This window comes from Microcebus murinus, chromosome 4 (genome assembly GCF_040939455.1).
Source record: "Microcebus murinus isolate Inina chromosome 4, M.murinus_Inina_mat1.0, whole genome shotgun sequence".
Lineage (NCBI taxonomy): Eukaryota > Metazoa > Chordata > Mammalia > Primates > Cheirogaleidae > Microcebus > Microcebus murinus.
In genome coordinates this window covers 75801474-75816028 of record NC_134107.1, presented here as the reverse complement: position 1 = coordinate 75816028, position 14555 = coordinate 75801474, and the positions used below count along the sequence as shown (strand labels likewise).

The 14555-nt window shown below is 51.1% G+C and overlaps 2 protein-coding genes across 8 annotated transcripts in view; one reads left to right on the top strand and one right to left on the bottom strand.

Annotated features, from left to right (window-relative positions):
• SMCO4 (single-pass membrane protein with coiled-coil domains 4) overlaps positions 1-9785 on the top strand; it is a 62172-nt gene extending 52387 nt beyond the window's left edge. For 4 of the 7 annotated variants that reach the window (XM_076002424.1, XM_076002426.1, XM_076002430.1 and 1 more), the window contains one exon: positions 9039-9785. In XM_076002424.1, coding sequence (XP_075858539.1) covers positions 9039-9288 — 250 coding nt within the window. In that variant the 3' untranslated portion in view covers positions 9289-9785. Of the gene's footprint in view, positions 1-7178; positions 7279-8377; positions 8525-9038 lie in introns of all 7 variants that reach the window. The other 3 variants (XM_076002428.1, XM_076002427.1, XM_076002429.1) reach the window with 3 other exon arrangements.
• A 2832-nt stretch (positions 9786-12617) lies between these two features.
• The window catches only part of DEUP1 (deuterosome assembly protein 1), an 85210-nt gene continuing 83272 nt past the window's right edge, over positions 12618-14555 (bottom strand). The window contains exon 14 of the mRNA XM_076002423.1: positions 12618-12704. Within this exon, the coding sequence (XP_075858538.1) occupies positions 12696-12704 (9 nt within the window). The 3' untranslated portion in view covers positions 12618-12695. The remainder of the gene's footprint in view (positions 12705-14555) is intronic.

The window sequence follows — 14555 nt, the reverse complement described above, 5'->3', positions numbered from 1 at the left end:
CTGGAATCGGCACAGTCCCTTCCTCACTTCCTCCGATCTGCTCCAGTGTCACTTTCTCCTAAAGCCTTCCCCGTCAGTCACTCTGTGCCTCCAGTCTTTGTTCTCCATGACACATAGCATCTTCTGACACATGCTCTGTTCATCTCTTAGTTGCCTGTCTCCCCTCCTTCCTTGTGAATGAAGACAACTCTGTTACTGAAGGCAACATTTTCACCTGTGTTCATAGCTGCATCCCCAACATCGTTCCCTGGCATACAGAACATGCTTAAAAAATATTTGAATGATAGGTATTTTTATCCCTGTTTGACAGTAGCATAATTGGAGGTCTAAGAGGTTAAGTTACTTGCCCAGGGTCACAGACCCCATCATTGCCAGGAGGGGACTGAAACCTTAATATGCGCTTAATTGCTCTGTGTGCTGCTTTTTCTCGTAAAGAAAGGACAACAATATATATATGCAGAGTCATTGGGAGGATGAAACGAGCAGTGCACAGGAAAGTGCTTTGTAAACCCCAGTGTGCCAAAGAAGTGTTACTTATCTAATTTGTGGAGAGTCCTAGCATTTCATGCCTGTGTTATGCAGCAGCCCAGCCAAAGGTTCTTTTGTGTTCCTGGATTTTTATTTAGGGGCAGCTGATGCTGCTGCCGCCAGATTACATATTTGCTTCTTCCTTGTGCTCTTGGAGGTGTGTGTGTGTGTGTGTCTGTCTGTCTGTCTATCCGTCTGTCTGTCTGTGTCTGCTTCTATCAGTCAGTAGCTCAGATTCCTGCCACCTGCCCCCCTCCACTGGCTGTCAGGTCTGGAGCTTCCCTGACCCTGTCAACAGCCGGGGCAGTAGAGCCGGCACCTGCGTGGCCGCCGTTGCTTGTTCACGTATGTGTTCTCAGGAAGATGCTTATGTCATCAGCAGGTGCTCGGCGGGTGCCAGGAGTCCCATCTCCCACGACTCTCCTGGCAGCCTGCCCGCCCCCACCCCACCCCCACTCTGCGGCAGGCTGGAGTGAAGTGATCGCAGGCCCGTTAATGGCTAAATACCAGGGACATAAAGCGAAGCGAGCACACTTGATGAACCACAGAGCTGCGGTTCTCAAGTGCGGAATTTATGTCTCCCTGAACCCAGGGCAGCTTCCCCAGGCGCGTAGCGTAAAGCAGCGTGGCCTTTCTAATGCTTCCCGCTGTAACGACACAGCTGTGAGAGGAGACGGTGGAGCGCTCCCCCTCACACTCTTCTCATAAGTTGTTTACTCATTTGCGTTCCTGGGGAGAAAAATGCAGTCCTTTTCTTAGGTAGCACCTTAAACCGTCTGTTGGGAAGACAGGAGAGCTTCGGCGCTTTAGCAAAGGAGAACGGGTTGGGACTAGGCCAGCAGTGAGCCGCCCGAGCCCCGGTCTGGGCTCGCACAGTGTGCGGTGGGGTGTAATGGCACAGTACACGGCGACTTAGCGTGGACTCAGGTCGGGGCAGGCTGTTCCCAGCGGGCACCCCTGCAGCAGTCTGTGACATCCTTGGTGCTTTTGGCCCTGGGCAGTACAGGGAAGGGTAGAGAGAGATGCATTTCTCCCGGGCGTGTTCGGAGCAGCCTGGCCCTGTGTTGAGAATTTAAGCGAGATACGGCGCATCTTTCAACAGGACTGCCCAGCCCAGGGCGGTCGTGCAGCCATACCTTCCAGGAGTCCACCAAGCTTGACTGTGAGACCAGACTTTATCTGCTGCCAGTGAGACAAGCCCAGAGGGCCTGTGTTCCCTCCCCCAGCCCTGCCTGTGTCCTCAGCCTCCGGAGCTGAGGGCCGGGAACCAGGCACAGACTCCTGACCTGTGTCCCGTCAGTCCGGTGCTTGGTAGGAGGTGGCCCAGGCCCCGGAAGCCGCTGTGTGCAGTGGGGGAGCACTTCTGAGCCAGACAGCGCGGGGCTGGAATTCTGGCTGCACTGTCGCCTTACTGACCCACCGACGCCTGCTCTGAGCCTCAGTTCCCATGTCTGCAAGGTGGGGCTGCCGGCCGCCGGGAGGCCTGCGTGTCTGTGGGGGGCTTTGGTGCGCAAGCCCGACAGGAAGTGAGCACCCAGGAAGCGGCAGCCGCTGTCCCTGCTTGTGGGGTGGTTGGGACGCATGTGGGGTCACACAGAGGGTGGGTGGGCTTTGGAATCAGCGCTGGGCTCAGATCCTCATTCAGCTGTTCATTCATCAAATACTCAATGAGTGTTTTCACTGGAGCTGAGACCGTGCAGGTTCTCAGTATAACCTTTGACCTTGGGCAAATCAGCATACTTTTCTGAATCTCCGTCTGGTCATGTAAAGTGGGGGCAGAAATACCAATCTTGAACGACTGTGGTGAGAATGAAATAAGTATCTATAAATGGTAGTTGTTTATTACAGAATTTTCTGTTCCAACTCCATGGTTAGTTGCTTAAGATGAACTGCTTGTCTTAAAATATTCCAGCTTTGATATTCAGTCCAGCAGATGTGTATGGAGCACCTGTTACGTGAAAGGCGTCATGCCAGCCCGGGGCGGGGTGGGGGGTAGCATTACCAGCAAGGCACATTTGCAATCCCAGGGAAGCGGGGTGTCAGGCCAGCCAGCGAGGCAGTGGCCGGCAGCCCGCGTTGCAGCAAAGGCTTGTCGCGTGTCCCAAGACAGCACTTGAGGGCGCAGCTGCTGCTTCTGCCAAGAGAAGCTGGTGAAGACCAGGCACGAGGGTTGACCGAGGGTGAGAGAGACCGCGGCAGGTGGATGACGAGAGGGCATGCCAGCAGAGGTCCCCCGTCAGCAAAGGCACAGAGCTGGCAGGGAGGTGTCGCAGTTGGTAGCAGCGAGTTACATGGACTGGGAAGAGGCTGTGAAGCCTAGGGGGTGCTCAGCACTGTGGGTTGAGCTTGTGATGCGCTTACAGGAGGGTGGGATGCGCTCCGTATTGGACGGGACTAGCATGGTGCTGTCCAGTGAAAATGTAATTCCAGCCACTCCTGGAATTTAAAACTTTTTTAGTAGCCACATTAAAACAGTAAGCAGATGATATCAATCTTTTTTTTTTTTTTTTTTTTTAGCTAACTACAGTGAAAATGAAGATGATATCAATCTTAATATATTTTATCTAACCCAGTATATTCAAAATATGACCATTTCAACATGTAATTAGTATTAAAAAAAAAAAAAACCTTTAATAAGATATTCTACATTCTTTCTTTTGGTATTAGGTCTTCAAAATCTCCTGTGTGTTTTATACCACAGCATGGCCCACGTGGACCACAGCCACATTCCAAGTGCTCAGCAGCCGCGTGTGGCTAACAGCTGCCGTGCTGAGCAGCTCGGGGTCGGGAGCCGGGGATGATCTTCATAATCCTGAGCCTCCCTCGGTAGCTGGAGCCAGGCTTCTCCCTTCCAACTTTTAAACAAACCTGGCCAACAACTGATTGGTAACTCAGGGGAAAGAGAAAAAACTGGGGGATTGATTCCATCACCCATGGGTTATATGGTGTCCCCTCCAAAAAGGGATAGGATTCCCTGGTGTTTCCCAGCCTCACGTGCCCCTCCATGGGCAAGCTCCCTGGATAGCAGGTTGCTGTGTGCCATTCACTGAGCATCTGGGATGGCCCGTTCACACGCTGGGTACTTCAGATGATCCATTCTTTCTTGTTTTTCAGTAAATCTACAAAGCAGGGTTCCTTACCCGTTTTACAGAGGAGGAGAGTCAGGACATGATTTGGTACTTTGCCCGAGGTCGTATAACCAGACATGGCAGAGCCGAGGCTCAAAACCTGGTTTCAAACCTGTCTTCCTACCGCTCCTCCTGGCTGTTTCCCTAATAGGATCCAACACCCTACACACATTATAATCTCTAAATTGGAGATTATACAATTACATATAAAGAACTTAAATCAGCATGTGTGTATACATGGATATCTGTATACACATACACTAGGAAAGGACTTTAAAGTTATAATCAGAGAAAAATGCCTAAACTTAAAACATTCTGTGTTACAGAATGTGTCCTCCCTTCCTTTTTTCTCTGCCTCCCACTCTCCTGCCCAGGCACGCTGGGGACCAGGTGGAATGTTCCGGTGCTGACCTGTTGCCATGGGCTCATGTAGGTGGGGGTGGGGGCAGTTAGAACCGGTGGAACTCAGGCATTTGTGAAGTTTCCATCTCCCGATTAGGGGAGCTAGAGGCGGTGGCAGTCGCAAAGCTGGAACTCAGCCGGTGGCGTCAGCTCCCGTCCTGCCTGCGCTGCTTGCTGGGAAGGAGCCAGACGAGCCGTGTGAGCTTCATTTTTATTTCTTCTCTGTTAGGGCTGGTGAGCAACGAAGGGCCCACAGAGAGGGTAAAGGGCAGGAAGATGTGTGGGGCTGGTTGGGAAGATGGGACTGTTCAGGTTTTCCGAGGCAGGCAGATGTGTGGTTTGACCTTTGACCCTGCCACCCCCTACTTTTGTGACAGTGGCAAGGCTTTGGGATTTCCTACCATATACCCAGAACAATCGTTTTAGCCAGGGCTCTTCTCAGTGTGAAGCACAGAGATCCACTGGAGCCAGCTCACGTCGAGGGAGGCGTTCCTCATGGCAGGAACACGGCAGGAGAGGAGCCCTGGTGGAGTCCGGACTGAGAAGATAAGAGTCTCCTCTCTCAGCCTGTCGTCTCCCACCTGGCCTTCCTCCCAGTGCCTGCATCTGCGTGATTGTGCAACTTCAGGGTCCCTTCATGTTTCTTAGGTTCTTGAGACAGAGGCCAGTTGTCCCAGCTGCTTTCTGAGGCAAGTCCACAATTCAGAGGTCCCGGCAGAGTCTGTGTGAGCCGCCCTGGCCCTCGAGGCCACCTGGTTCAGCGGTGAGGTCAGAGTGCGTGGGGACACCATCCTCACCCTCAGAGGGAGGCAGGCATGGGCAGGGGAGACATCAGGACAGGTGTTTCTCTGCCAAATTGCTTTCCCACCCTCTGAGTTGATTGTGTCGTGGCTTCTCTTTCCTCAGGGCTGCCTCCCAATGCCCCAGGCTTCACGCTGAAGCCCTCTCTGGTTTCGTGGAGAAACTTGTTCCCGCTGCCACAGGGTAGAGCCACCCCTCCCGGCCCTGCCTTCCCTCTCCTTGAGTCTGAAGGTACTCCTTTGCCTCTCAAAGGCAGGTCCGTCCATTTGAGTTGTCACCTCGTTCCTACAGATACCCCATTTTTTTCAGCGTCAGGTTTTCTCCCATTCTGTTAGACCCCTCAAACATCCTCTGGTTTCTCTCATTATTGAAAGAAGGAAAAGTCCTTTTGGCCACACATGCCCTTCCACAGGGCTCCAAACTGCCTGGCTGTCCCAGGGCTCTGTGGGGTGCTGGCCTGCAAACCGTTTACCACAGTTGCCGAAAGATGGAGGAGCTTGCACCAGGCAGTACATCAGCTGTGCCCTGAGCACGTTCCACAGCAAATCTCCCAGGTGAAGGAAGCAGCGTGTTCATGTACATTCCACCACAGTCCCCTCTGCCTCCCCAGACAAGCAGCAAGCAGTTTGCTGCCACACTTTAGCGGTCCTGTCAGAGCCTCGCCTCCCACTCCCCGGAGTTACTCGAGGTGGCTGGTCTCCTCCACTCACCACATTCGGTAGCTGCTGCTCCATTTTCATCTTAATTGTCTTCTCAGCAGTGACCTTGACTTTCTTGGTTCTCTTTGTCTTCTTCACTTGTCCCCTTTGCTTGTGTCTCCTCTTCCTGGCCTGTAGCTGTCAAGTGCCCCGGGCTCAGTCCTGGGCCCTTTCTCTCTCCACCTTGCACATAGAGATCTCACCTAGTCCGGCAGCTGATGACTTCCAAATATAGATCTGCAGCCCAGGCCGAGCTCCTGGCTCATTTATCCAGCTGCCTCCTTGATATTTCCATGGCAATTTCTAATAGGCATCCTCACATGCACACAGGTGTGAGCAGAACACGTCATGTTCTTTCCTGAACCTGCTTTCCCCATGCCCCTTCCCTCTCCCGTCATGAGGCCGGATCACCACCCATGCAGTGGCTCGGGCTCCAGACCTTAGGCTCATCTTTGCCTCCCCTCCCCTCACTTGCCACGCCCAGTGTCCCGAGGGCCTGCTGGTTGTACCCTCAGAACATAACTCCATTCTGCATCACCACTGACTGTCCCCATTTCTGGGCTACCACCCCCTTCCCCGGGCTGCTCCAGAGACTCCCTTTTCTCCCTCTGACCAGCCAGAGGCAGCTGTGCGACACCTGTGCTTCCCTATGCCAAGCCCATTAGTGCCTTGTGCTGCTCTTGGAATAAAGCTCTTCACAGAGGCCCTGCAGTGCCCTGAAGGACTTGGCTTTGCTGCCCGTGTCACCTCCTGTCCCCTCCTCCTGTTCCTCCCTCCTCAGGAAGCCTGGCCCTACGTGGCTCAGTCTGCTCTGCCCTCTGCCTGCTTTCCCCAGCCTTTGTCCTCACCAGAGGACCCCCCTTCCTTAGCTGTCATCTCAGAAATGCTTTCTCACTGCCCAGCCCCACACGTGCACACGAGCAGGGAGGCTGCCCACCGCAGCCTGGTCAAGAACCCACGAGTCAGACCAGCGTGTCTGTCCTTTAAATCCTGAGCAGACCCGCACTGTCTCTAGCAACTTGAGATTTTTTCCGAAGCCTCCAGGAACTTGTGAGTGCATCTCACAGGTGTGAGAGCTGGTCGTGGTGGAGGCTGGTGCCTTCGCTTGTCCCCTGCACATGTGTGGGAGGGTGCAGACGGCAGCTCGAGGAGCCGGATGAAGGCAGGCCACACAGCCAGAGCCCTGGGAGAGACAGCAGCGCAGGGTCTGACAGGTCATTAGCTCCACGGGGAAGTGGCCACGAGTCAGAGTGCTGCTAATGGCTCGTTTCTTCTTAAACAATTTTATGAGGCCGTGTGGGGGAGAGAAGGGGCTGTGGTTTGCCGCTTTGGATGAGAGGTGCTGTCCATTGCTCTATTAGAAGCCATTTGGTACTATTTACAGACCGAGTGACCACTGGCAAGACATTTTCCCGCTTTGCTCTTTGTTTTCCTCCTGTCTGCAATGGGGGTAATAAAGCCTGCCCGTCCATCAGGGCTGCTGGGGTGAGTCCAGCTGTGCCAGCCAGCGCGAGTCCAGTGCCTGCTCGGTGCCACCCCGAGTTACACAGCCCTGTTCTGTCTCCACCACAGCCCTGTGGAGCGTGGGCACCAGCACGTAACCCAGACGTTTTCTTTTCAGATCCTCACAGTCATCCTTTAAGACAGAAGTTGTTCTCATTGTTCAGATGATGACATGGAGGCCTAGCAAAGTCAGTGACTTTCCTAAAGCCATTTAGCCAGTAAGTGGTATGTCCTGGATTTGAACCCAGGTCTTTCTGAAAGTCCTTGAAAGATTTGAAAAGGAGAATAAAGCCGGGGGTTCCTACAACTGTCAGGCCTTAATAAAGTAGTAGTGGGTATTTTTTTACCCCTTAATCCTAATTGCTTGGTAGAAATTGTACATTGGCCCAAATGGGGCTGCTCAGAGTATTTGCTTTTACTGGCAGTATGTCATCCCAGCACAATAATGCTAATCATCTCATTCCTTAAGAAACTCTGCCAGACTGTGAATGACACAAAAAAGGTTTTGGGTTCTATATGGACAAGAGGGAGTGGTAAAAGATGAAGATCCCTTATTAAAAACAATAGTTATCAACAAAACCTCTCCCAACAGGGAATCCATAGTCTGCCACCTAACACAGTCACTCAGGTGTCAATGTCACCGTCCCCATCACGATGGTGACAGGCTACCCAGTGCCCCAGGACAAAACTGGGCATACAACATCTGGCATACAAGTCCCTTTGTTAGAGGAACAGAACGTTGGTATACCAAGAGTCCCTAACTGTGCTAGTCTCCGGCATATTATAATGGATATTCGTCTTTGTTATATCCCTGCCCCATGCCCAGCCCCCACTCCGCTGCGTTTGGAAAACACTCCCCCTGCTAGGGAAGTGGGGAGGCTGTGGGCACGCGGGGCCCAGGCTTGGGTAGTCACACGCACATGGAGCTAGCAATGCAGAAAGCCGGGGCGGTGGAGGGTTCATCCTGGGGACGATGGCAGCAGCCACATGTAGTTTCCGGGGGCGGTCGTGGTGGCTCAGCACCTCCTGCTTTAGAGCCAGCAGGCAGTGACACAGGCTGTGGCATCCTTGCCACAGGAGGAGGCTGTGGCATCCTTGCCCTAGGAGCACAGGCTCTGGTAACAGTGGCACGGCGTCCCTTCTCCTGCCCATTTTCTGAGTTTGTTTCTCTAGCTTTTCTATTGTGAGATGTCAGAGAACTTTAAGTAAACTCAGTCTAAATCAGCCAAAGTCTATTTCTCTTGCTTAAAACTAAGAAGCAGACTTTTGTAGAGATGTTGCTCTGTAGTCATCCAAGGGTTTTTCTCCACTCCCCAGCCCCTGACCGTTCTCCTCTGCCTCTTGAGCATCTGACCACGAGAGGATCCCAGGCCGCGTGGGCAGGACTGTGGGCTCCGCCAGCTCCGGTCGTCGTCAGTCGGACTTAGGTGTCCACGCTGCCCAGCAGGGCCCCGCACAAAGCAGGTGCTTGGGAGGGTTTGGGTGAAGGGGCAGGGAACCAACGAAGAGAGAAGTTGGCTCTCCTGGGCATGGGCAGGAAGGGAGCCTCGTGCCCGGCATGTGCAGGCTGCCTGTGGTTCCAGCCTGGAGACTGGCCGGGGAGATGAGGAACTTAGAGCAGGGAAGCAGGCGGTAGCACCTTGGAAGGGAGAAAGGACCTCCCTCTCCACTCCTTTGGGTGGGGGCTGTGTAGTTGGTGCTTGCACCTCGTGGCACACACAGAACACGGTATTTGTATGGCCCCCTCTCCCAGCACCTGCCGCCTGGCTGCAGCCTACCCTGTACAGGTGCCCCTGTTCCCAGTGCCTGCCACTTAGAGAGGCTGATCCCGAGGGAACTTAAAAGCCCAGTGTGACCACTGTTCTTAGCCCCTTGTCATTTAAGTTGCAGATATTTTTTTCTAGTTTCTTTATTTGCCTTTGTCATTTCCTTTTTCTTTCACTCCATTCGTTCTTGATCACAGTTGTTCTCCCTACAGGAGGTTCCACGCCTTGACAAGAGGAGTGTGGCCCTTTCTGGAAGCCCTCTGGACACGCCCTCCTAGCAAGATGCGGCAGCTCAAAGGGAAGCCCAAGAAGGAGACGTCCAAGGACAAGAAGGAGCGGAAGCAAGCCATGCAGGAGGCCCGGCAGCAGATCACCACGGTGGTGCTGCCCACGCTGGCCGTGGTCGTGCTCCTGATCGTGGTGTTTGTGTACGTGGCCACGCGCCCCACCGTCACCGAGTGAGCGCCACGGCCGGCGTGGACTCCATCGGCAGGGAGAGGAGGTGCGGGAGGGGGAGCGGAACAAAAAATGGCTTTCACATGCAGAGATTTTCATGATGCTGAGCTCTGAGCAGGAGCACCCTGTCTTCTCTGGTCTTTGACTTGATTAAAATTTCTCCACTTTTCTTGGGAGGGAATAGGGAACATTTTATCAGTGAATGTGCCATATACCTTTTATGGTCCACTTCATGTGCCTTTCAGACTTCAAAGCAGTGCGTGTTTCTTTTTCTCTCCTAAAATCGATAAGCAGCTCCACCTGGTGAGAGGCGGCATCTCCGGGTCATGCAGCAGCTGGAATCAGTACTCACCTCATCCCCATTGTTGGAACATGACTCTTTCCTACATGTGTTCACACTCTCCAAAGGGACTGTATTTCTTCTCTGTGCTTAATGTGATTTGAAATATGTTGATTCAAAGTGAAATATTTATTTTTTGAATAAAGGAGATAATAGCCTTAAACTGGATGTTTATCTTGTTCTGCCAGGAGGTACTGCCTGTAGGGGGCTCCCGTCCTAGGTCCCCCTCTCCCCACCACTCCTGGGGCTCCCCCCTCTTCCGTTCCCTCCCCTCCCTTCAGCACTTCCAGTAAAAATATGCTTTTTCACTGGATCATTTTGAGATTGAAGAAGTCTCGAGAGAAGGACAGAAAGGGTGCGTTAGTTGGCTTGTTTTAGCAAAAATAAGAGTTCTAATTGGAACATGACCACAAGTGCTTTTTATATTAGTCTTTTCTACTTTAATGCATAGGAATGTGCAAACAACAACCAGAGTGGTCCTGGAGATAGAGGGCAGGCTTGGTTTGTTCTTAGCTGAAAGGATGCAAATTGCCGGCGCGCCAGCCGAGTGTTCCATACAAATTGGCTGGAAAGGTTCCTCATTTCATCCTGACGCGCTGCATGTGCAGTGCCGGTCCCTGACGGAGCAGCCTCGTTTTGGAAGTCAGATTCACGGTAACTGCTGGGGGTGTCTGTTCTGCTGTCGTTGCTGATTACAGAGATTTGTGGGGAGAGCGGCGCTCTTCTAATCTCGGTGGCTGCGTGACGTGCTCGCTCACTGATGGCACGGGCTGTTAGTGGAGATTTGGGGCCTCTTGGAGTGAGTGTCTCAGGAAGACGACGCAGCTGTTGAGAGGAAGGACGGTGGTCCTCGTGCTCACTCACATGCGGGTGGCCCTGGAAAGAGATTTGCTGGAATACTTACCAAATGCGGGGGTTGCCAGCATGAAGTTCCTGTGAGGTTTCTGTCTTCCTGCCCCTTATCTGGTTCTGCTAGGAGCTTCAGTGCTTGTTGGGCTGGGAAAGACGCTGCCCTGAGCACCCATTCATGTGGGCTGGAGGGAGGAGGGTGGTTTCTGTGGCCACCCATGCTCTTCACAAGTCCCCTGGCAAGTCCCCTCCTCCCAGGGCAGAGGCTGAGAGGATTGTGCAAGGACAGCCTGTCCTCTCTAGTAGAAAGAGCCCAGTCTGCATGTTTTGTAACTGCCTGATCTACATTTAGTTCCCAGCTACCACCACTCACAGTCGTAGGCTAGCCCACCCGGTCTCAGTTTCCCTGTCCGTAAATAACTGATGAAGTCACTTTTAGGGGAAGTGAGCCCTCTAGAAAAAAACAAGCTTTTAGAGCAAACCTAGGTTTTTATGCAGATTTTGCTGCTGGAACCCCTTGGAGTCTCCTTCCTCCTGTGAAAAACAGATTATCTTGCCTCAGGATTGTTGGGAGGATTAAGTTGCAATAGTATATTTGTCTGCCAAGTCTGGTACCTGGGATACATTCATGGTTACTGTCTACATAATAATAGTAGCTCAGTATTTACACATACTCATTTATTTCTCATGCAACCCTAGGAGGTAGGCACTATTAGTACTCAATTTTACAAATGGAGCAGAGGCAGGTCAGGAGGCTTGTCCATATCACACAAATAGGAAGCAGAGGGGCCCAGGTTTATTTTTAAGCTTTTGTTATGGGAAATGTTAAACATACCCCAAAATAGAATATACAGCATGCCTCTGGCGCCCGTTGACCAGCCTGAGCAAGTCCAGCACACAGCCCCTCCTGCCGCTCCGTCTGCACCACCTCACACCCACACACCCTTGTGTGCACACGCACGTTGGACTGTTCCAAAGCGAAACAGGAGATGGGATTTAAACCCAGCCAGTCTAGACCAGGCACAGTGGCTCATGTCTGTAACCCCAGCACTTTGGGAGGCTAAGGTGGGAGAATCACTTGAGCCCAGGAGTTCAAGGCTGCAGTGAGCTATGATTGCACCACTGCACTCCAGCCTGGGCGACAGACCAGGGTCCTATCTCTTTAAATAAATAAATAAATCCAGACAATCTGGCTCTAGATCTGTGCCCTTCATTGAAATCTGTTGCCTTTCCATAAATAATGTCCTCCTCTCCACTCTCCTGGTCTAAATATACATGGGCTGCCAGGTGTGTTTGCACAGTCCTCACTGGTAGCAGTGGCGGTGAACAGCCTTGGTTGCCGTCTTTAGGCAAACGGCTGTGAATGCAGCCTGCCCTGCTGGCATCTGACACTCCACTCAGCCTTTGGTCTGTTGCTCAGAGGAAGAGGAGCCTCATCCCCGTAGCCGTCAAATAGAAACATCTCTTCTGTGGGCTCCTAGTACTTAAAACATTATGGTGTTAGAGATCTTGTGTGTGAGTGTGAAAACAGCATGAGCTTCAGAAAACACAGGCACGCAGGAATCGCAATGCTGCCCCTCTCTAGCCGAATGACTTCAGTTAGGTTTGCTGCCCGCATCTATCAAGGTTTATTTTACCTTCAAAGGGGTGTTCCAAGGATAGACTGGCATGTGGAAAGGGCATCATATCATGCCTTGTACATTGTAGAGGCCCCACAAGTGGCCAGTCCATCCTGTTGGTGTGTTCAGAACCTCACAAGAGGTAAAAAGGGGGCCGGCTCCCCAAGGCTTTCCTTGCCGCCCTGTGATAGAGCCTTCAGGTTGCGTGGGCTCTTCCTTTCACCGCTGCTTTCCTCATTGTTGTCCGTCAGGAGGCCTAGTGGATTTGAACTGGATTTTTCACAAGGCAACTACTGGACAGGTTTGGTGAAGGCAGATGAAAATGGACTATTGAAAGTTAACACGAGTTTGATGTGAGCCCCCTCCTGGCAGGGATGAGATGCCAATTTACTGTGGACTTGCTGGGTGGAATTTTAACAGTTCTCGGGGTAAACAGTACTCTCATGTAGGTGTACTTGGTAATGATTGGAAACACCAGCTTCCAAATTATTTCCAGTCATTCAGTGGCTTCAAGGCGAAACTGAATGATTTATTAGGAGTTTCACAGGAAGTCATGCTGGGGTTGCTGCAGTAGGATCTGGGACTCTTGGCTTGCCAAGTCCTCATTACCAAGCCTCATGTTTTTTGAAGAACATATTCCAAAAGAGAAATTAGGTGGGAAACAGGAATAGAAACAATTGTCATTGGTTTAAAATATGTCATTTGATGTATTTTAAAAATCATGATACCAAAATGTGTTTGTGTTTTTGTCCATTGCCTGGCCAGCTGAAATCTTGGTGATGCGTCACTGCAGTTGTTGAGGGTATGAGACTGAGAGCGAAGAATGCAGACCCAGACTGCCACTCAGAGCGTGACACTGGCCTGGCCCCTCCTATAGGTGTGTCAGACCCTAGATTCTCATAAGAGCTCTTGTATCTCAGAGATCCTGCAATTGTAGGGTTAACAAAGTACCTACCTGAATTAAGTAGATTTACTTAGCACTCAGAACCACAACCTCTGGGGACAAGAGGTCTGAGGACAGGAGCTACAAGGAGCCTGCACATCTCCTTGTGACCTGTCTGGTGCTCTACAAATGCAGGGGTTGCGACTGTCTGGCAGTGAGTCAAAACCTGTGAAGGCCAAGTTCAGTTTGATTGGTTCTGAGGCCACCAGTAGACCTTCCCTCTTGGTCAGTTCACAGACAGAAGCGTGCACTCATCCTTCCTGCATCCTTCATGAGACAACAGGAAGGAAGCTACAGCCAGACCCACCTGCAAACTGGAGAGGGTAGAGACACACCTTGGGTGGTCAGGAAGATTAAAGAGATCATTGTCCTTCCTGCTTCCCCAAAAGGACCTCATGTCATTGTTTACTTGCTAGAGTAAGAAAATAAAGGAAGTCTTTTGAAATTATGGCTCTAGATTTCTTTTTGGAAGTCTATCTTCATATGTATATCCAGGCCCTATAGCTCTGCTTGGAAGATGTCCCACATGGCATGTCTTCTGAACATGTCTGCCTTACTTCGAATGCTATTTCTTTTTTTAGGAACTATGGATACTTAGGTGTTCTGTACAGTATTTGCCACAGACTGTTGCTTAACATTAGAAAGGAGATGCAGAATCTCTGGATCAAGGAAATATATGAGTAGCTTCCTCTAAATCCTTCCAGAATATCTGTACTAGAGTCGGAGAAGGGTTTGCACATTCTCTGGGTCTAGTTCCCCCATTCCCCAGTGCTTCAGATATGAAGCAGAGCAATTGTGCATGTGGTTTGTCTCACCCACTCTTGTCAGTCCCTAATCTTTTCTTATGGGTCTTTGTGCTATTTAGTGGGCAGTCCTTCTATTCTGAGTATTTTCTCATTACAAGGCAAATGTCTCTGACTTTCTTATTTTCAGTTGGTTCATCTGTATTATCTCCCCACCTGCCAGTCCTTTGTAAAAGAGCCTGTATTTTCAAAAGGCCTTTAGTCCCATGAGCTTTTGAGTAATAACTTAAGGAATGTACAGCCGAGAGAGCATCTGGATGCTCAGTAATGTCATGGTTAAGCATCTCTCTCTCCTTCCCTTGTCATTCACTCCCCCTTGTTCCATAAAGGTGGTCTGCCTGTGAACTCTCCCCACAGGGAAACTTTCCACCAGTTGTGTGAATGGACAAGTTTCCTGGCCTGCAGCAGCTCCCTCGTTTGCAAGGTTGAGTAGCAAGAGTGCCTATCTCATAGGGTTGTGTGAGAAATAAATTAACACAAGTAAAATACTGAGCTACTACTGTGATTTGTACAGTAACTATGAATATGTGCCAGGCACTAGACTTAGCATTACAAACATACTATTTCAATTTAATCCAACAATCCTAAGGCAAGATAAGATAACCTGTTTTTCACAGGAGGAAAGTTCCTCCAACTTTTGAATATTCCTTTTCCAGTTGAAATGAGGCACAACTGGTCACATGCTGATCACCTCAGCTCTTTCAGAAAGCCTATTAAGC